Source organism: Aspergillus japonicus, assembly GCF_003184785.1.
Source record: "Aspergillus japonicus CBS 114.51 unplaced genomic scaffold BO86scaffold_1, whole genome shotgun sequence".
Taxonomy (NCBI): Eukaryota; Fungi; Ascomycota; class Eurotiomycetes; order Eurotiales; family Aspergillaceae; genus Aspergillus; species Aspergillus japonicus.
Window position 1 is genome coordinate 486462 of NW_020291638.1, and position 19025 is coordinate 505486.

Consider the following 19025-nt stretch of genomic DNA (forward strand, 5'->3'; position numbering starts at 1 on the left):
GTTCCAATGTAAAGAAGTGAGAAAAAATGCCGGTGGGGGAGCGAGGCAGAAGTGGGAGAGGGGGAGGAGGGGAGAGGGGGAGAGGAGGAGAGGAGGAGAAGTGTGGGTGAACTGGGTTGAATTGGAGAGAAAGAGAGAAAAGATGTGGGGGAACTGGAAACAGAAAGAGGCGGCGGGCGGGCGGGAGCGAGCGAACAGCAGCAAGCCGAAGCACCCAAAGAAGCGATCGGTGGAAAAGAGCCCAGCCCGGCAAAGCGGTTGGAGACAGCCAAGAAATGCGGAGAAAGGCTCACCCGTTCCAACTTCCTCCACTTCCTGCCAGTGGCTAATCAATTCCCGCTCTGTCCTTGGATTGTCTTGTCTTGTCTTGTCTTGGTCTTGTCCCTCTCACCGGTAACTAGGGTTGGGGTTGTTCATTAATAATTTCCCTTAGTTCACTGGTTTCCTCGCTTCCTCGCGTCCTCGCTTCCTCGCTTACCCCGTGGGGTCAACAACCTGACCAGAGCCTCGGTTACATCTTGGGTCTGGGTCGAGGCTGGAGTTGAGCTGGGGCTGAGTGGGCGTCCCATTGATTCAAGTTTTCTAACGCATCAATCATAACATAGGGATTATTGATGGTGGTCAAGGCCTTTTTGCGGAGTTTTATGTACACGTATGAGTATGTTCAATGTTTGTCCTCTACCTCTACCGCAAACTGGTCCATGTGCTCTGACCCTGCAGATCACAGCCAACCGAACTGTTACGTTCTTCCGCTGCAACTTCCGCTGCAACTTGACCGGGCCGGTGTAGCTGACCAAGGCATCAAATATGGCTGCTGCCTGGCGTCACCATCCTTTCCGCACACTAAGTTACCTACACTTACTCCGCGCAAGCTCGTAGACTCCATAACTCCTCTCTCCGTCTAATGACTAGTGATGTTAATTTCTACCCGAAATAAACCCCGCCACAGAAAACAAAACTCTCCCCAACGCATAAATCCAAATCCACCACCATTCCTAAGGTATGATGGTATGTATCTACAACCTCTCCGGCAACCGTGAAAATACATAGCCAAAGATCTCCCGGCTTTTATACAGATTCTCCACCCGCAACCGTTCATTATACAAGTGGGCGTTGTCGCTCGCCTGTCCACACGGCAGATTCGCCGCGGGGGCGGAGAACTCCTTCTCCAGGAATCGGATGGTGGGGATCGAGCCACCCTCCCGGATGTAGATGGGACGCACCCGAGTCGGCTGGCTGGGATCGACCACCTCCGGCGCCGCCTTCGGGGCAGCGGGCTCGTCGGCGGCGAGCGTCGTGGCGCCCGACTTGCTGGTCAGAGTCGACGAGGTCGGGACCGCGGTGCTCAGCGACGACCGCTTGTGGGCCGACTTGCCGGTCGACGAGATCGTCGTGGACATGATGATGCGGTCGATATGGGAGGCCAGGCTATCCTCCGAGTCCGCCCGCTTGAGGCGCGGGTGCTGCTCCTTGGCGCGCTTCGTCGCCTCGAGGGTGCGTTGCGGGAGGGTTTGGATGGGCGGGTATTGGTGTCGCTGGGTAGTGGTGTCCGGAGTCCAGGCGGCCGCGATCGCGTCGGCCAAGGTCTGGAACATCTCGTTGTCCGGGTCGCCCAGCCAGGGGTCGGATTTACCCGTGATCTCGACGGTCAGGTCGTTCTGCGACTCCAGGCTGTCGAAATGCTCCTGCGCGAAGAGCGTCAGGTTGGTCGCTACCTCATCGGCGGTCTGGTTCGGCACCAATCGGATGGACAGGCTGGCCTTGGCCTTGCGCGAGATCGTCGTCGTAGCACTCTTGCTGCTACCAGGTACCTCGATGGAATGGATTGTCAGGGAGGGCTCACGCCAGCGGTGCATGAGCGAGTTGATGAACGCGTCGCTGTCGGTGATTTCCGGGTGGTGGGGGAGGAGACTGTCAGCGATCGCGGTGTACCGCTGCTTTTCCGCCTCGGTGAGTGGGAGGACAGGCTCATGGAACCCTGGCAGGTTGATCCGGCCCTTGGGTCCGACGAAGGTGCTCAGGAGCATGGTGAGATCCTTCAGTGGCTCGTCCAGTAACGAACTTCCGTCAATACCACTGTGGAGGTCGGGGTGGTCGCTCTGCACAACCAGATTGGCATTGACCACGCCACGCAGTCCATATGTCAAGCAGGGGTTGTAGTCGTCAAGCCAGTAACTGTTGGCCAAGAGGATCCAGTCCACGGGGCCAATCTGAGGCTTATGCTTGCGGACTGTTTCGTGGAATCCTTGGGATCCCGACTCTTCTTCGCCTTCGATGAGAAAGACCACGTTACAGCGAAGTGCTTTCTGCCGAGCAAGGTCCGCGGCCGCATAAAGCGCCGCTAGGATGGGACCCTTGTTGTCCGACACGCCGCGACCGTAGAGGAAGCCGTCGATGGAAGTGAGCTGATACGGGTCGGTCTTCCACTTGGCCGCATTCGCATCCGCCCCAACAACATCATAGTGGCCGTAGAACAAGATTGTTTTGTCGACCTTGTCTGGAGATGTAGCATCAAATCGAGCATGCACGATGGGATTCGTGTCGGCTCCCGTGGTCAATAGATTGGTCTTCGCTCCGAGATAGATGCAGTGACGACGAAGGAACGCGGCACCCTGGTTGCATTCGACAGCGAACTTGGGACTGGCCGAGACAGTCTTGTAGGCGACAAACTTGGCCAGGGAGTTGACCATCTCATCTGTTCGAAATTAGCTCAAGTAAACAAACTACCTTGCCCCTGTCCGCCCATGCGAGACGTACCATTGTTGATTGGCGGCTTTTCGGCTTGACCTCCCCGCGTCACGTCCGTCACGTCCCAAATGCCGACCGTATTGTCGTTGCCACCGCTCGCGTAGATGTAGCGATCTTTGTACTGACCCGCAGCAGACGCGAGCATGGTCCCTCCGTGGGCAACCCAGCTGCCGATCTCCTCGAACCGCGAGTTGAATTTCTGCAACACGTAATCAGTCGATCGTTCCGCAGCACCCAGCGGTCAGGGCTCCACCTACCTTGATCACACCGTTTGAATCTCCACAGACCGCAACCCCGTGAATGATGTCTACGGCCCATAGATCGCCGGTGTGCATGGCGATGCGCTTGACCAGCTGCCGCGAATCAAGGTTCCAAATGTTCAGCGCACCTCCAGCCAAACCACAGTAGAGGAAAGATCCATCAACGGCGATGGAGAGAACGGAATCGCCGTTCTGCAGCTTCGCGATCGGGGACGGAACGGCGTTTGCCGAGTTCTGCTCCAAGCGCCACAACTTGACCACCCCATCGCCGGCACCCGTCAGAAGCACCTCTTCCTCTGGGGAAGACTCGATCAAGCCCTTGACCAGGAGCATGGTGTAGACGTAGCCGTGGTGGGCAAAGAGCTTATGGTGGTCGCGTTTGAAAGTCAGGACTTGGCCACCCTGCATGACTGAATGGGGTCCCTCAGCGCCGGCGTCCGGCCGCGGCGCACGCGATCCATCCGGGCCCCTGGAGTCGAAAAAGCGATGAGTCCGTTTGCGCAACTGCGCTGCTGATGACTGTGCTGAAGCTGCATCGACTTGGGAGATGTCACACCACTGAGAAAATCAGCAATCACTAGCCCATGCTGACGTGGGTGGGTAAGAGACTGACCTGGATGCTGGTGTTCTGAGCACCGCAGTAGATCGTCTTCAAGCTCGACGAGTAGGCGACCGCGAAGATATCTCCAACATCATGGTGAGAGTGGATCGAATAAAGCCGGTCGAATGTCCTCGTCGACCATACCTACTAAGGTTAACAATCTCCTGTAAGGGAAAACAAGGAAGGGCAAAGCTCTACATTTACAACGGAATCTCCGCCCGTAGAGAACAACAGCTCCCCATCCTCGGACAAGTAGAGATCAAGGACACTTTCCTGATGGGCGTGCACCGAGAGCACAAGATCATAGGTCTCCAACGACCATGCCTAGATTTCGTCTTAGCATTTTTGGCAGATAGCAGACCAATCGGTAGATTCGGAGAATTGTCCCCACGTACTACAATGTCTCCCCCCTGCAGACCAGCAAAGACACATTCCTTGTCGAGCACGAGGGCCAGAACCGAGCGACTGGCCTGTACGCGGTGGCCGATGGCACCGCATTCGACGGGAGCCGGAAGTTCGGCCTCATCCTGGGCCAGATGGGCCGTCACGGAGCGCGGATCGGACTCCCAGAGCTTGGTTTGATCATCGGTCTCTGATATACCATCAGACTCGACGAGTACTGTATGATCCATTGCTCCTGGCAATGGAGCTCAAAAAGTCTCAGCCTTATTTTCTAAACTCCTTTTTTTTCACGAACGAGACAGAAAAAAGAAAAAAGTTTCCAAAACCAAGATGATTCTGGGGGATCAATGAACGGCTGAATTCACGTGACGTGTGATAATGATGTGATGGAATGCGGTGAGACGCAGGGCAAAGGCGGTGGTTTTGATCGCGTGAGTGAGTCAGTCGGAGCGAAGTCGGACACACGAATTAGACACGGCCACGAGACGGAGATCAAGGCAGAGAAGTAGTACTCCGTAAGCCAGGGGCAATTTCAGTTTCCGGCTTCTAGGGATGTAGCTATCGCAGATGTTGCAAGACCGACTTGAAATTGTGAGATTGGGCCCGTGAAGAATGTCGGAGGTTGTTCTTGGCGTTCAATAGTGGTGAAGAATAAAAAAGCAATGATGAATGGATGGATGATGAATGATGAAATGTTGGCCCCAATGAGGATCGACGGGCGGTGTGGCGGTGTGGAAAAGGTTAAGGTAGAAGAGAAAGAAAGGGAGACCGCCATTGAGACCGCCATCGATTTCCCCGTCCAGAATCATTGCCCGCAATGGAACACTCTAAGAAACCACACCAGACTCACCTCGATGCTCAGCAACGGGAGACTTCCAGCCACAGTTCTCCCTGGTCTTGTATCAGTATATGGATTTCTAAGCATTCCATATGAGAAGCTACATTGCACAGAAACTGGAAAACTCCTCAGAGAGGACTCACCATGGCTCCCAAACCAACCTCGCAATCAACGTCTCAGTTGTAGTAGTTGTGGTCGACATGGTAAATGAACCATCCCCCAGGATATCGAGTGATATGCGCACAACTCCCCCCTCGAGGGAATCTCCTCATTTCTTATAAACTCGCCGACGAGAATGAAAAATGGAAAAGGGGGGGGTGAAACGGTTATGAACGGCCACGCAAAACCCCACGCCCAGTAGGAGTACAAGGAAAGGGACCCAATGCGTTCTGACGTACGTTGCGGTATGTACAGTACATACATCTCAGGCAGCCCTTTTCCCTCGCCTGAAGATGCAGATGAAAGAAGATGATCAAACAGCGCAGGAGGAGCCAACTGTCGGAATCCGATAATAATCTTCCCGGCCAGTCATGTGCGAATATCTCGCGGCCGCGTCCTGCAATGGAACAATGAATCCGCAGGAGTATTGACCCGAATCAGGGTCGATTTCCAGGATTGGCCACGTCATTCCGTGGTTCCCCCCTGAGTGCGACTGTTCCGGGAGAACTGGTACGTTTGACGACAAAGGCTATCTATCTATTCTCCATGGTTTGCGCTCGTTGGTAGTTCCGGCCATTGAGGGTCCCTAGAGGGTGCCAGTGTGATGTTGTTGGGCATCGTTAGAACAGTTCGTATGCATCACGTGTCGTTACATAGGCATTCTACTTCAGACGGGATTGCTAGGAGAAATGGATGCCCGCTTTGGAGTCCATTTCGAATCGGCCCAACGGCTCCCAATCTGGAAGCTAAGCGGGTAGCCGATTGACTTGAGATAGCGGACCGCCTGCAGGGATGGGCAGTGTAGAGGTAGGCATAAGTTAACGGATATAAGCTTTGACATTGCGTCACTTTTCAGCAATTGGGACGATGGCGCATCTGGGAGCGCGTCAGACTGAAGCTCTAACTTCGGCCATAAATCTGAAGGTGGCCGGTTCAAGCCCGGCTCGTCCCATTCTTCTTTTTTTCGTTTTTCTTCCCGTCCCACCCTTGACTACTACTACACCCTTCTTCAACTACACCTTAGATTTGAATCTAAACGTCCAAACATATACAGACGATTCTCAACCTGAACTATATTTAGTTACTTTCATGAGCAATCCTCACTGTTAACCATTATTGACATACCACACTGGCTTTATCGGTGGTATGGATTTCTTGCGGCCCCCTACGGAGTACCTCTCCACGGTATATTATATCCCGCTCCCGCCCATTCCCACTTACCACTTGCTGAAGAACCTTGCTTTCCAGTTGATAGCTCAAAGATTATACACCTGGCTTGCCGAACTATAGCTGACTATAAAGAGTTTCTTTACAAGAAACAGAACATTCATTTAACTATTGTTAACGTTTTAGCATATTTTCAGCTATTCCACTTCAGTCGTAATCCATCTGTCCCGAAATGACACATATCTCTCTCACAGCTGCGCAACCTCCACCCTGCGCCCAATCTCATCAAACCGGATCTGCTTCCCCGTCACCAGCGCCTCCTGCAGATACGCGCCAATCTCCACAGCCTTAACCGCATTCCCCAACCGCACCGGCAGGGGCGTGCCCTCCAAACACGCGGCGGTGAACTCATTCGCCTCGCGCACAAACGCCTCACCAAACCGGCCCACAAAATTCGGGGGCACCTCGCGCGTGATGCCGCCGGGGTGGTAGTAGTTCACGAAATCCCGCTGCGGGTTGATGTTGACGGACAGCTTGCCCTCGGTGCCGATGACCTCAGTGGTGTCCTCCTGGCCGTGCGGCATCATGCGCGAGCAGTAGTAGTAGGCGATCTTGCCGCCCCAGAACTCGACGATGCCCACCGCGTTGTCGTAGTCGTTGAACTGCTTGAGCTCGGGCTGCACGGCCGTAACCCCGTGCGCCGAGATGCTCTTGGGGATCGAGTCCTCCCCCAGGAACCACAGCGTCAGGTCGATGTCGTGCACGGACATGTCCACGAACACCCCGCCGGACCACGCGGCGTACGCGACGTAGAACCCCGATGGGTCGTACTTGTCGCACGTCTGGCTGCGCAGGATCGCCGGCCGCCCGATCAGTCCCTGCGTGATCTTAGAGTGTACTTCGCGGTAGGAGGTGTCAAAGCGCCGCGAGAAGCCGCACATGACTTTGAGGTGGGGCTTGGTTTTGGCCTTTTGGACGACCGCTTTGCACTTTTTTGCCGGGTTGTTAGTTGTTGGTGTAAGAGAAGGCGGTGGGAAGAGGGAGTGTGGTTAGGGCAAGAACGTACTACTTCAACGCTCGTCGACAGAGGCTTCTCACAGAGGACGTGCAGGTCACGATCTATCGCTTTCATTGTTTCCTCGGCGTGCACGGAGGTCGCCGTGCCGATGACCACGGCTTGCAAGCCCGGGTGCTCAAGCATCTTGTCGTAGTCATCGTACAATGTGACGCCGTAGGGTTCAAGGTGCTGTCTGCCCCAGGTAATCTCCGCAGGGTCCGGCGAGAAGGCGGCTACCAGGTCGGCGCGGGGCGTCTGGTGCAGAAAGTTGTTAACGTGGATCTTGCCTACGCGGCCGAGGCCGGCCATGCCGACTTTGAGCTTTTGAATGGGCATGATTAAGGGTGGGATATGGAAAGGCAAAAGAAGAAAAGAAATGAGAGAGAGTGCTTTAGGTGATCGGGTGTGATGGATTGCGTTTGCTGCTGTGCTCTTGTCTTTCGTGAGGGTGTCTAGGTGTTTATATATGTTGACCGGACAAACCTCCCTCTCTGGAGCATCGCTGGAAGACCCACCGTCCCCAAGGAAAAAATTCCTCCATCTGAATACCGCAGTCGAAGTGTAGATGTAGCATCATGTTCAGTTGATATTATCGGAGATCTTGTCGAGAAATGCGGAGAGAGAGGGCCCACCGCTGCAAGAATGCGGAGTATAGACACGGGCCAAGTTGCCTGCCGAGACGGAAAGACTTGCCCGTCTTTACGGGTTCGGCGACTGATATCTGTGATTGGTCAGCTGGGCTGCCTGTGACCATGAGGGCAAGTCTTTCCTCAGTCACGTTATCTCGTGTACATGACGAGACCATGAGTGATTGAAAATTGATCTGCAAGGCTTCAGAAGCAGTTCATTGCCTTCATGAGACATTAGATCTGGAAACTGGAACATGCGGGGTGAGCTTATCCGTAGGACGAAACTTGCACCATCATCAACTACCCAATCGAGGAATTTTGTGCTTTGAAACAGAGAAACCGTGTTCAATTACGTCTAACTCTGGAGCAAGCTCTGGTCTCTACACTTCTCAATCTCTGAAGAATTTTTGATCATGTTCATTCTCTCTCGATAGGATAATCATGCGGAGCCTGCTATCGCTTGTTTCATCATTTGACCTCCAAATCCATCCTACAGCCTTATTACCATGCCACACCCTATTTCTTGTTCGGATTCTTAAAGTGGCGCTTGAGGGGCTGCCAGCTGTGCTCATTATATTCCTCCTGCACCTTCTGACAAGTTTTCAGCCCCCACTCGGAGACACCCACCATTAGACAGCTATACCGATCGAATTAGCACTGAATCCACGAAGAGGGACACGGCAAAGACTCACCTCTCAAACATGAACGCCATACTCCCATCGCCAACCTTCGTTGGCTTGAGCTCTGCATTACTCGCGCCCTCAAAGGCATCTGCATCCGGCCCGTGCGCACTCATCACATTGTGCAAGCTAGCGCCCGCAGGCTGGAACCCACCTCCCGTCTTGGCATCGTAGTTCCCCGTAATCAACCCCATGAACTCGGACATGGTGTTGCGGTGGTACCAAGGCGGGCGGAAGGTGTTCTCCTGCACCAGCCAGCGGGGCGGGAAGATGACGAAGTCGGCGATGGCGGTGCCCGCATGGTCTGACGGGCCGGTCAGGACGGTAAAGATGGACGGGTCCGGGTGATCAAATGAGATAGAGCCGATCGTGTTGAAGCGCCCGAGGTCGTACTTGTAGGGGTAGTAGTTGCCGTGCCAGGCGACGATGTCGAAGGGGGTGTGCTGCTGCCGGGCGGAGTAGAGCTTGTTGGCGAACTTGCTGTACAGCCGGTACTCGGAGGGTTCCTCTTCGTCGTCAAAGGCGGCTACGGGCGCCTGGAAGTCGCGGGCGTTGGCGAGACAGTTGGAGCCGATCGGGCCCAGCTCGGGGAGCTGGTAGTGGCCTTGGTAGAGCTCGCAGATGTATCCTCGCACTGGACCGGCGGGAAGGGTTACGCGGTATCTAGTCAACGCGTCATTAGATCTCTGTTTTGTGAACAAGGTTGGTGGGTGTAGGGATCATACCGCACGCCCCGGGGAATCACGCAGATCTCGTTCGGACGGACCACAAGCCGCCCCAATTCAGTCTGAATGTCCAGTACGCCGTGCTGAGGCACGATCAGAAAGTCGCCGTCAGCCGAGTAGAATGCCTCCTTCCCCATGTCCTTGCCCGCCGCGTAGAGAATGATCCCCAGACCCGATTTCAAAGTAGGGTCACCGGCTCCAGCAACAAGATGCAGACCGTGGACCCAGTCGACAGTCTCATCTAGGTCGAAAGGATCCCATCGCAGTTGGTTAGGAATGTGGTGGAGCTGGTGTGTTTCAGTGGTCATGCGAGTATGATAGGAGTCCTCTTCCTCGGCGACAAAATTCTGGTGGGCAGCGGCGGGGAGAATGCGGTAGACCCATGTTTGTCGGTTCTCGTGTCGGGGGGCGGTGAATGCTGTACCGGACAGCTTCTCTGCGTACAAGCCATAGGGGGCTTTCTGAGGGGAATTTTGTCCTACTGGAAGAGCGCCTTCGACAGCTTCGGTCCTGTAGGAGAAAGGCTAGTCAGCCAGTGCGCCAGGAAGCTGGGTGAAGAATTCCGTACTCATGATAAGAGTCGAAGCCCGTCTGGTAGGAGTACGGATCAGGATGGGAGAACTTGGTCACTGGCATGTTGTTCAGTGATTTGAAAGAAGGATATGTTAAGAGGATGTGATTGAGGGGTAATACAGAAATGAGGTCAGAGATTAGAGATAAAGATGTGTAGCAGTGTTTAAGAGGAATGATCAAAAGAGCTGCCCCTCCAGCTCACATGTCGGATGTCGGATGATATAATGGTGGAACGCGACAATCGCGGGACTGCGGAGTCGCTTTGTGGGGGAAAGTCGCGGAATTGCGGTTGGCGGGGAAGGCCCAGTGCGGCCAGATTCCGCAGACTACAAAGTGCAGTGCATGAAAGAGTGTGAGATGACAATCTCTGCAAATGCTTCTCGATTCCCATTTAGAAGCTTCGACCTCCAGGGATGACCTCACGCTCAGAGTATGGAGTCCCTCACAGTTCTCAGAATCGCATAGTCATCATTACTTCTGAGGATGGCCTGTTGCACTAAGGAGCTTCCCGGACGGAAAGTCTTCCGCTGTCTCTTTCTCCCAACCGACAACCGTCCTTTTCCGCGGATTGCCGCATGTTTCCAGAACAGAGGCATTGTAAGGGTTGCCGAGTGACGCAACAATTTGAAGGATTGTGCTCGCACGCAGCAAGATGATGAGTTGAACACCATATACCCTATATGAATGGAGAAGAATATGACGACAGTACACCCTCAAACATAAAAAGTCAAATCGAGATTTTGTCCCTGACCCCTTGCGACCCAGCGGAACCAAATCTGCGCATCTCAGCTTCGAGACGACAATTCTCTGCTCCAAAACTCCCCAAAGCAGCTCTCTTCCCTATAAATGTACTCAGACACTCGCTGGGCAATCGAGCAGATGCCAGAATTATCCTTTGCCTGAACGACACGACTGTGGCCTTGTTTCTATGCCCTGACAACCAGCAATATGTAGTCGGACCGGGTATGGAATATGATGATTGTGAGTAAGGAGTCCGTGGTTCCATCGCAACGTAAAGTAAAAGTCAGTCCGGAGAGGGTGCCCGGGGTTCGTAGTACCTGCGGTCAAGTTACTCTGAAATCTATCCCAAACCCCCCATCTTCCACAGAAAACTATTTTTCTGTGCTGTCGCGACCGCGCTCTGTATTCTTGCATGCAACAATGGCATCCATACCTGACTCCCCACTCGGGGTCTCATCGTCACGACTTGCACTCGTCGACCGATTCCCACCAACCACTTACACAGGCTTGAAAGACCTGAACAAGCTCACCGTGGCCAGACGCGACCAGCTGTATCAGGAAGTCGAAGGCGTCAGCCAATACCTTTCGGTCAAGGATGTGTCGTCGCAACAGTTCGACTATATTGTGGAACGCGAGGAAGGACTGAGCGGCCACGTTCGCCTGAATTACTTCCGTGATATCGAAACCTTGGTTGTCAAAATCCCCGCAAGGGAGACTGAACAGGCACACGCCAACTTCTGGAGAATTGTCAATTGCGCCTCGGACAGGATGGGCGTGGATTTGGAAGAGGCCTGCGGCCTTGGTGCCACAACATTTTGGGGGCCTACGGGTTCGGCAAAGGAGGCCGACTCTTCGTTCACGAACCTCCGCATCCGATCATCACGCCAGTGGCCAATCTGGGTGATTGAAGCGGCAATACGATCCTCGGATTCGATGCTGCGACTCCGAGCCGCTGCCGCGTGGTGGGCTGCCCACTCTGCTGGCGACGTGAAGCTTGTCTTTCTCATCGAGATCAACCGGGAGACCAAGGAGGTCATGGTCGAGCAGCATGTGCCCGTGCGGTGGAACTACCCTAACACGCGTTCGCACTCGAGAAGTGGTGCTGGCCTAGCGTGGAAAGCTAGCAGAGTGTCGACAGTCACAATCCGGACTCAAGGAGTCGACTCTCCCACAATACAAGGGGGACCACTTGTTCTGAAGTTTGAAAGTGTTTTTGAACGGGCACCCAATCCACCGCTTGAACAGGACATTGTGATCTCAGAGACAAAGCTTTTGAAATGGGTCGTACTCTTCAGCGATTAGTGAAAAATGATTTTTCACGACTGATGATATTGAAGTCTGGAAAACAAGCACTGGTAACATCTCGAGGCATACTCTGTGTATTTGGGTGGTTTTCCAAAATGTGATTTCAATCGATCTTCTAAGCTCATTCGGGCCTATTGGATGTTGAGGGTATTAGGGAAGTGCAAAGTCAGCGAGCTGCATAAGCTCTAGCCGAAATAAAAAGTGTAAACCTTATAAACCATATGCAACAGTAGGGGAATGAATGCTTTCCCAAGGTACAGTACTCTTTGGCACCGCATAGAGCAAAAGTGGCCTCTGACCGCCTTCTTGACCGCTTGAGCCGGCAGAACGCTCGCGACCTCGCAAGGAAAACCACGGATTTAAGCGGATTTAAGAAGTAACAGTCCAGAAAAATCGACTCGCGAAACTGTACAATTTAGGCGGTGGCAGAAAAGGGCTGCTGGCCGCGTCTGCGTGGATGCCAGTCGAGAAACTCATGAAGATGCAAGGCATTCATACAGTACATGGGCAGTGTATAATGTGTATATTCATCTGGACTGTATCTGCACAATGGCTGTTCTTGCTGCTAGACCTATACTAATCGTTTTGATCTATCACCTTTGAAGGTAGAAAGCAATGGCTGTAACAGGCCGATCACATGCGCGTGCCTGGATTAGATTGATCTACTGATTTCCCGCGTTGGCGCATCCGCTTCCTTCCACCTCTCCGCAGTGACTGCAACCCTCCGGCCTCACTTGTCGCACGTTCTAGGGGGATGCAGGTTCTGACCAACTCTCTTTCCCCAGGGGACTATGAAGATGAATCTTGGTTCTTGGCTTCATAGGCGTGCAAGGCCACTTTGGAACCTCTTTGCTTTGCATTCCCCTGGCTAGTAACACGGTCTGGCCTACCACTCTTGGTGAATGCACCGATCTGTGTTAATCGTGAGTGAGAGATCCCCAGCTCGAGCTACACACTTACTGACTTCTTTAGTTTCTTATTACTAGACTTTTGTCTTTCTTCTTTTCTCTCTTCACCTGATGCTTAACACTCCACCTTGACTTCCACCACTACACCTTCCTACCTTACCATCCTTCCATTACCAAGTACTATTCTGGCTCTCTCTACACACCTCCGTCAACCCAAGCAAGCGAAACGCGCCCACGATGACGACGTCTGTCTCCTCTACCCCCAGAACCAAGCGCGTTGAATTCGCCGAACCCCTCACCTCCTCACCCCGCCGATCCTACACCAACGCGATCACTAGCAAAGATGTAACCGAAGCGATCACCCACACCCCCATGAAGGACAGTGCCATGGTTAAGGACATGGCATATAGTGCCTCTGACCTTCTCCACGCTCTCCACGAAAAAACCGTCGACGACATCCTCTCCGATGAAGCCAGTCAACATTCCTCACGGTTCGACGACTACAGCCAAACCTCCGACCACAATCATACTCCGGACTACAGTCGTAGCCCAGACTGGTCGCATGGGTCGCAGCGACAGTCGCCGACAGCGCGGCAGCTAAGCTCGCCGGACTGGGCGCTGGGCAAGCGGATCATACCTGACTACCGGTCGGATTCTGAGTCGGGAGATGACTCCACGTCTGAGTCAGGATCTGCGGTGAGCTTTGAACCTGGGTTCGAGTCTGCAGCACAATCTCGATCCGAAACCAAACCAAACTCAAATTCGGAGCCCATCATGTTGCCTCCCGATAGTCCTAAGCAGAGCGCCCTGCACCCCGACATCGAATCCATAGACCTTCTCAAGTCACCTTCACCGTCGGTTTCACCGGACCCTGGATCCTACTCTACTGCGCGCGAGCACACAGGGAGCCAAGATGCGGATGACGATACTAGCGAGTTCGAATTTGACTCTGAGTGGGAGGAAGATTATCATCAGTTTCCATCCGTGAGCCGGCCGCAGGTGAGAGAGCTTGGTTTCGCGCTGTGTAGGAGCGACTTCATGCGCAGAGGCATTTATCCAGTGAAGAGAGCCGCGAAACGCGCGTTCGTTGATTATGCCTCGCAGAAGGCGGTCGAAATCGGGATGACGGAGTGGGAATTTGAACGGATGATGAGGGCTTTAAGAGGTGTCTATCTGCTCCAGTGGGGCGCAAAGAGTGGTGATGACTCAAAGGTGATCCCGGAAACAGGATCCAAGCCAGAGTCTGATGATGGACAAGAGAAGGATCCGGTCGGCCCAAGAGACTCACCAGTTGTGATAAGTGAGAGCCAGCAAGCGGCCTCCGGACCTAAGTCCGTTGAGTCACTACCCGGTGCCGTTCTCGCAGATGACCAGGGAGAGGATGTGGTTCTTGGTACCAGACAGGACGAGCCGAAACCCAAAAATATGGCGGCGTCAGTGTTTGAATCACTTCAGAGGTTGGACTTTGCATCAGCGGATGAGTCAGGGAAAGGCTCGGCGAAGTCGATTGATAAATCACGCCCTTCCTCGCCCAAAGAGAATAATACGGCAGCACCAATTGATGTTGATTTAACAGCAGCATCCCCGGCTACAGGTAAGTCTCCCACAATGGGCACAGAACAGACCGACCGGAAAAAAAGGCCGAGCGGCGAGGGTCTTGCAGAAAAATCGACGAAGAAGATGAAGGCGCCTGTCGATGACTCGTCTATTGGTCGAAAAAAGCGGAAGCAGGACGAGAGCCCTCTGCTATCCAAGGACCAACCAGGCCATGCAAGTCATTCCGACAAGTCTAAAAGAAGGAAGAAGACACGCTCTTCGTCTGAAAGTCATGCCTCTTCGAATCCAGCTTCAACGCCACCTGTGCAGCTGAACGGAGATGGGAAGGCGACAAAGGATAAGGCAACGAACTCAGCAAAGACAAAATCTTTGCAGAGCAAGAAGGCCTATAAACTTGCAGATGATGGCCTCGAATATGTCGGACAGTTGACTGCCGAGCCAAAGCGGAATCCCAGAATGGCTAGTACGGCCCAGCAGCCCAAGAAAACCATCACCACTTCCAAGTCAATGCAACCAAAGAATACTATCGAGAGTGTCATACCCAAGGAGTCTACAAATCAGCAGCCAATTCAGACTGCCAGATCCTGGAATTTAAATCAGTCCAATGGCACCCAGAAGGCCGGAGGCTCCAAAATCACTGCAAGACCTGCGCAAGCAAGGGAATTTGAGAAAAGCGGCAACCTTAAGAAAGCCAGTACAGCCAAAGGACATCTGAACGACCGTGACACTGCTGTGCTTATTGATTTGACGGACCCCGAAAAGGGGAAACATGCCAACAAGGCAAAGGATCCCAATCTTCATAAGCCTGGAACGCCTGCGATGACCAAAGGATCTAAGCTAGCCACACTCGAAGGGCAAATCTCTGATATCCAAGCTCAGATCCAGCATCAAGGTTTGCTCAAAGCGAAGCAGGCGGCAACAAGACGGGCGAACCCGAACAAGTCACCACGAACCCCGAAGAATGGGAAAGCGAAAGTTCGATCGGCTAAGAAGTCTACTCGGACAGAACATTCGGATTTTCCGACACCGATGATTCGCAAAGGCCAACCACCAGCGATGAGGTACGGTCCATATTCTTCAGTGTAGGGCAACCAGCCGCCAAAACTGGCTTCATGGGTGGTTCTACCGCTGCAGTACCTTCTGATCTACTTTTGTCTGACTGCTCCGATCTGAGCGACGTTCCGAGTGATCTCCCTGACTCTTATCCTTCAACACCGCCGCCTGCGTCATCTTTAATCTCGTCAGCAACAAATGTACCTGCTTTCTCCGAGCCCGAAAGCTCGATTGATGCGACTACGAATGATGATAATGAACCCACCCTTACCTCCCAACCATCACGATTATCCCAAGCACCAAAGATATCTCGCTTTTTCCCCCAACCTTTGATTGATCCGTCTTCTTGTCTCCCATTCCAGCCTATCTCCGCTCAGACATTCGGTCTGGTCCAGGAACAACTCGCTCACGATCCCTTTCGCCTCCTCATTGCTACCATATTCCTTAATCGTACCCGCGGTCATGTCGCCCTCCCCGTCCTCTTCCGCGTATTCGATACATACCCCTCTATCTCAGCCTTTGCGACCGCAGACGCGACCGAGCTGACTGAGCTAATCCGTTGTCTCGGCTTTCAACACCAACGCGCTAAGAAATGCATTGCTCTCGCACAGACTTGGCTGGCTCGGCCTCCTGTTCGTGGCTGTCGGTATCGTAAACTTCACTACCCGAACCTGAACGACGGTCGTGATGTCCGCCGCGATGAGTGTCTAGATGATGAGGACGAACGTGTGGGGTGGGAAATCGCGCATCTTCCTGGTGTAGGTGCTTATTCCTTGGATAGTTGGAGGATATTTTGTCGAGATGAGTTGAGGGGAGTGGGTAGGGTGATGGCAGCGAGGTCGGGTACTGGCTATGGAAGTTCTGATGAACATGTGAGTGTCGGCGTAGGAGGTGGAAGTGAACTAGATGGTATTGCGGAGGAGTTGGAGTTTGTGCCTGAGTGGAAGAAGGTGTTGCCAAAAGATAAAGAGCTACGAGCCTACCTGACTTGGATGTGGCTGAAGGAGGGTTATGTTTGGGATTGGCTTACGGGGGAGAGGACGGTGGCCGGGGAGAAGGTGATGAGAGCTGCTAAGAAAGGGGGCATTGCGAGAGAAGTGGGAGATGGGAACTGGATGCTAGAGACATCGCCGGTCAAGAAGGCTGTGAATGGGTTTACCATGGATGGTTAGATGTCTCTTAGTAGTCTAAGTAGGTATGTTCTCTTTAACACCTATTCAGGTCTAAGGTTTAGGTAATGAAGCTTTGCCTGATTCTTTTCTGTTCACTGCTTGTGAGTAAGAGCCTTGAAGGCTGTCAAACATGGTCTGACGAGAAGAATTGCCTTTCCGCTCGAGCTTGCAAGAACGCCATCTCTGGATACTTGTCCTGGTTGGTTGTTCCACATACCTCAGCTGACTTGAGGCATAATAGACCTATCCTGTAAGTTTTTGCAAGGAACGGCCCCCTATGCTTTATGCTTCTGGGCCACCATCAACGGGCAAGTAATAATGGCTTTGTCGTACCATCAACACCAGGTACTCCAACAAAGACATTGGCACCATCGCAGTCAAACAAAGAACCCTGGCCTGCCTATAAAACAGACCTGCATCCCTCGCCTCCAGGTAAATTGCTCCAGCACAACAACAGCTAGCATCTACACCGACCTCCCTACAAGTTTCCAGACCCCAATCAACCTCCCCAAAAAGTCCGTATTTACAATGGCTTCTAACACCAACACCCAGCCCATCCGCTCCTCCCAGCGCGCCCGCTACTTCACAGTGCCCCGCCTCGCGCAATACCCGATCACGCAGGCCAACATGGCGGCGCGGAAAAGACGAGCCGCTGATTTGAAGCAGCTGGCGGTGTTTCAACCTGGCGCTTACGTGGTGACAGCTCATCGTGATGTGGTGATGACGGACGCCCCGTCGTTTCTTGAGATGGCCGACATGGATACGGATATGGATATGGTTGATATGGTGGGTGCTTAGTGGTGGGGTTGACTGCTAGCTAGCTTGTGGTTTTGTTGGAGCAATTTTTCGTCACTGCAAAAATCCCTATATGTATATAATAGGGTATATATTTAGTGGAACGGTGGTGGGAAAAGTTGGTAGACTAAAATTGAATTTCTCTTCATATACTTGTTGCCTTTATGGTTTGGTTGCTTGCTTGTATGGTGGGAGTTTTTTTGCCATGCGGTGTCTTTGAGGATGGTTTTTCTAGATGTATATACTCGTCGCCTTGGTGTTGTATTTGGTATGCCGGGGCGATCCTATATCAGGGACGGCAGAAGGGATAGGACAAGCTAGATGCATGGATTGTTTCAGGCAAACTGAGAGCCACCTTCCAAGAACTTCAGAATAACATCAAACCCCTCGGGCTCCTTAATCCAATGGCCACCCCCTTCTGCCCCAGCATACTCTATCCACTCCACCTCCCCCGCGCTAAGCCCCTTGATCACCTGCAACGCTTGCCGTCCCAGCTCCATTGGCACCCAGATATCATCTGTCCCGTGCCCCAACAAGAACCGCGTGCTTAGAAGCGGCAAAGAACTACCTTGACTTTCCACTCCCGCAAAAGACTGCGGTAATCCAAGTGTCTTGGCACAAAATCTAGCAACCAGCCTCTGAACCTGGGCTCTATCAGACCCAGCCGACTGCCTCACCAACTGCCCAATCTCATGCGCAAAGGGTATCCAGCCACAGAACCCAAAGACCCCACCAAGGAACTGCCCAATCCTCCCCGCCGCGCAGAACAAAGTCCAGAGCGCTGTCGCCATCCCCTGGCTGATACCCCCGAGATAGACATGGCTTGCGGTCCCACCCAGTAGACTGATCTCCTGCTCGAGGATATCGAGGATATAGCGAACCGACTCCCGAAGCCCCTCAATCTGCAAGTCCTGCCGTTCTTGGATGTCGGAAAGGGAATAGGCGTCGAACCAGGAACAGATCTCTTCCTGGAAGCGCGTGGAGAGGCGGTCGCGCGAGGTGGGGAATACCCAGCGCCAGGTGGGCAGGGCATCGGGGAGGGATCTGTGCTGGGACGTCAGAGATGAGAAAAGCTCGTCGGCGAATTCGGGGCCGTTGCTGCCTCGGCCGTGGAGGAGGATCGCGGTGTGCGTGTGGCTGGTTTGTGCGGGGTGGATGTGCGAAGCGGGGAATGCCATGGTTCCAATGGATGTGTGGGGTGTTTGGGCTTAGAAGCTTGGTATTCTTGTGAGATGGTGGAGATGTTTGTTTGAGGGTCTTCAGGAAATACCTAGGTAGTAGTCATTGAGCTGAGCCACAGTGGAGGCTATGTTGCTGGTCGGCTGAGCCGCTGCCGTTCTGAGTGCTTATGATTCTCATTAGTGTGGGGCCGACCGTCACAACATATCTTGTAGGCACGACGAAGTAGGCGCCGGTGAGCCATTCAATGATGCCATTAAGATGAGCCTTGACCCTAAAAAGACTCCTCTCTGCTCTTTCTGACCTCAGACATGGGGTTTTAAGATAAAAGTGAATGTTAATGTACTGTGGTGTGTCAGAAGGTTACAGTCATAACAGCCCGGGCGGGGTAAACGTATATCTGATTAAGGAGCCCGTTGGTTCACATAGTCTCTTTGGCTGTACTCAGAGATTTTTTAAATCATTGATAGAAAGAG

General features: G+C 53.2%; 7 protein-coding genes and 1 non-coding gene across 8 annotated transcripts; 4 read left to right on the plus strand and 4 right to left on the minus strand.

Moving 5' to 3' along the window:
• Positions 1–738: 738 nt before the first annotated feature.
• On the minus strand, positions 739–4661 carry BO86DRAFT_327723 (glutamine amidotransferase subunit DUG2). Its single transcript, XM_025668618.1, has 6 exons — positions 4005–4661; positions 3808–3933; positions 3622–3753; positions 3006–3566; positions 2758–2947; positions 739–2695 (listed from the first exon to the last, which is right to left on the minus strand). Exons 1-6 carry the CDS (start codon positions 4239–4241, stop codon positions 1017–1019), a joined length of 2925 nt encoding a protein of 974 aa, XP_025533313.1. The 5' UTR covers positions 4242–4661; the 3' UTR covers positions 739–1016.
• Positions 4662–5869: 1208 nt separating this feature from the next.
• Positions 5870–5960, plus strand: BO86DRAFT_t3. Its single transcript has one exon. It is a non-coding gene; the product is annotated as a tRNA-Phe (tRNA).
• Positions 5961–6423: 463 nt separating this feature from the next.
• BO86DRAFT_405455 (putative NAD binding Rossmann fold oxidoreductase) lies at positions 6424–7647 on the minus strand (the record flags this gene model as incomplete). The annotated part of the gene is made up of 2 exons (XM_025674088.1): positions 7242–7647; positions 6424–7164 (listed from the first exon to the last, which is right to left on the minus strand). The coding sequence occupies exons 1-2, from the start codon at positions 7566–7568 to the stop codon at positions 6424–6426; spliced, it is 1068 nt and encodes a 355-aa protein (XP_025533314.1). The 5' UTR covers positions 7569–7647.
• Positions 7648–8287: 640 nt separating this feature from the next.
• On the minus strand, positions 8288–10041 carry hmgA (putative homogentisate 1,2-dioxygenase (HmgA)). The gene is made up of 4 exons (XM_025669417.1): positions 9835–10041; positions 9267–9776; positions 8554–9204; positions 8288–8498 (listed from the first exon to the last, which is right to left on the minus strand). The coding sequence occupies exons 1-4, from the start codon at positions 9900–9902 to the stop codon at positions 8378–8380; spliced, it is 1350 nt and encodes a 449-aa protein (XP_025533315.1). The 5' UTR covers positions 9903–10041; the 3' UTR covers positions 8288–8377.
• Positions 10042–11000: 959 nt separating this feature from the next.
• BO86DRAFT_374451 (uncharacterized protein) lies at positions 11001–11882 on the plus strand (the record flags this gene model as incomplete). The annotated part of the gene is made up of 1 exon (XM_025670432.1): positions 11001–11882. One exon carries the CDS (start codon positions 11001–11003, stop codon positions 11880–11882), a length of 882 nt encoding a protein of 293 aa, XP_025533316.1.
• A 724-nt stretch (positions 11883–12606) lies between these two features.
• On the plus strand, positions 12607–15291 carry BO86DRAFT_405457 (uncharacterized protein; the record flags this gene model as incomplete). The annotated part of the gene is made up of 2 exons (XM_025674089.1): positions 12607–12808; positions 12858–15291. A coding segment is annotated over exon 2 (2259 nt), but the record flags the coding sequence as incomplete, so codon positions are not given.
• Positions 15292–15462: 171 nt separating this feature from the next.
• Positions 15463–16575, plus strand: BO86DRAFT_300390 (DNA glycosylase; the record flags this gene model as incomplete). Its single annotated transcript, XM_025667456.1, has 2 exons — positions 15463–16246; positions 16310–16575. 2 exons carry the CDS (start codon positions 15463–15465, stop codon positions 16573–16575), a joined length of 1050 nt encoding a protein of 349 aa, XP_025533318.1.
• Positions 16576–17658: 1083 nt separating this feature from the next.
• On the minus strand, positions 17659–18953 carry BO86DRAFT_384535 (uncharacterized protein). The gene is made up of 2 exons (XM_025670908.1): positions 18645–18953; positions 17659–18589 (listed from the first exon to the last, which is right to left on the minus strand). Exon 2 carries the CDS (start codon positions 18546–18548, stop codon positions 17706–17708), a length of 843 nt encoding a protein of 280 aa, XP_025533319.1. The 5' UTR covers positions 18549–18589; positions 18645–18953; the 3' UTR covers positions 17659–17705.
• Between the last annotated feature and the right edge of the window lie 72 nt (positions 18954–19025).

Coding starts and splice junctions, on each gene's coding strand:
- BO86DRAFT_327723 (XM_025668618.1), bottom strand. CDS start 4,241: ATGGATCATACAGTACTCGTCGAGTCTGATGGTATATCAGAGACCGAT. Junction 3,754..3,807: donor GCGGAGATTCCGTTGTAAAT/GTAGAGCTTTGC, acceptor TAACCTTAGTAG/GTATGGTCGACGAGGACATT. Junction 2,948..3,005: donor ATTCAAACGGTGTGATCAAG/GTAGGTGGAGCC, acceptor TACGTGTTGCAG/AAATTCAACTCGCGGTTCGA.
- hmgA (XM_025669417.1), bottom strand. CDS start 9,902: ATGCCAGTGACCAAGTTCTCCCATCCTGATCCGTACTCCTACCAGACG. Junction 9,777..9,834: donor GGCTTCGACTCTTATCATGA/GTACGGAATTCT, acceptor TTTCTCCTACAG/GACCGAAGCTGTCGAAGGCG. Junction 8,499..8,553: donor ATGGCGTTCATGTTTGAGAG/GTGAGTCTTTGC, acceptor CGATCGGTATAG/CTGTCTAATGGTGGGTGTCT.
- BO86DRAFT_384535 (XM_025670908.1), bottom strand. CDS start 18,548: ATGGCATTCCCCGCTTCGCACATCCACCCCGCACAAACCAGCCACACG.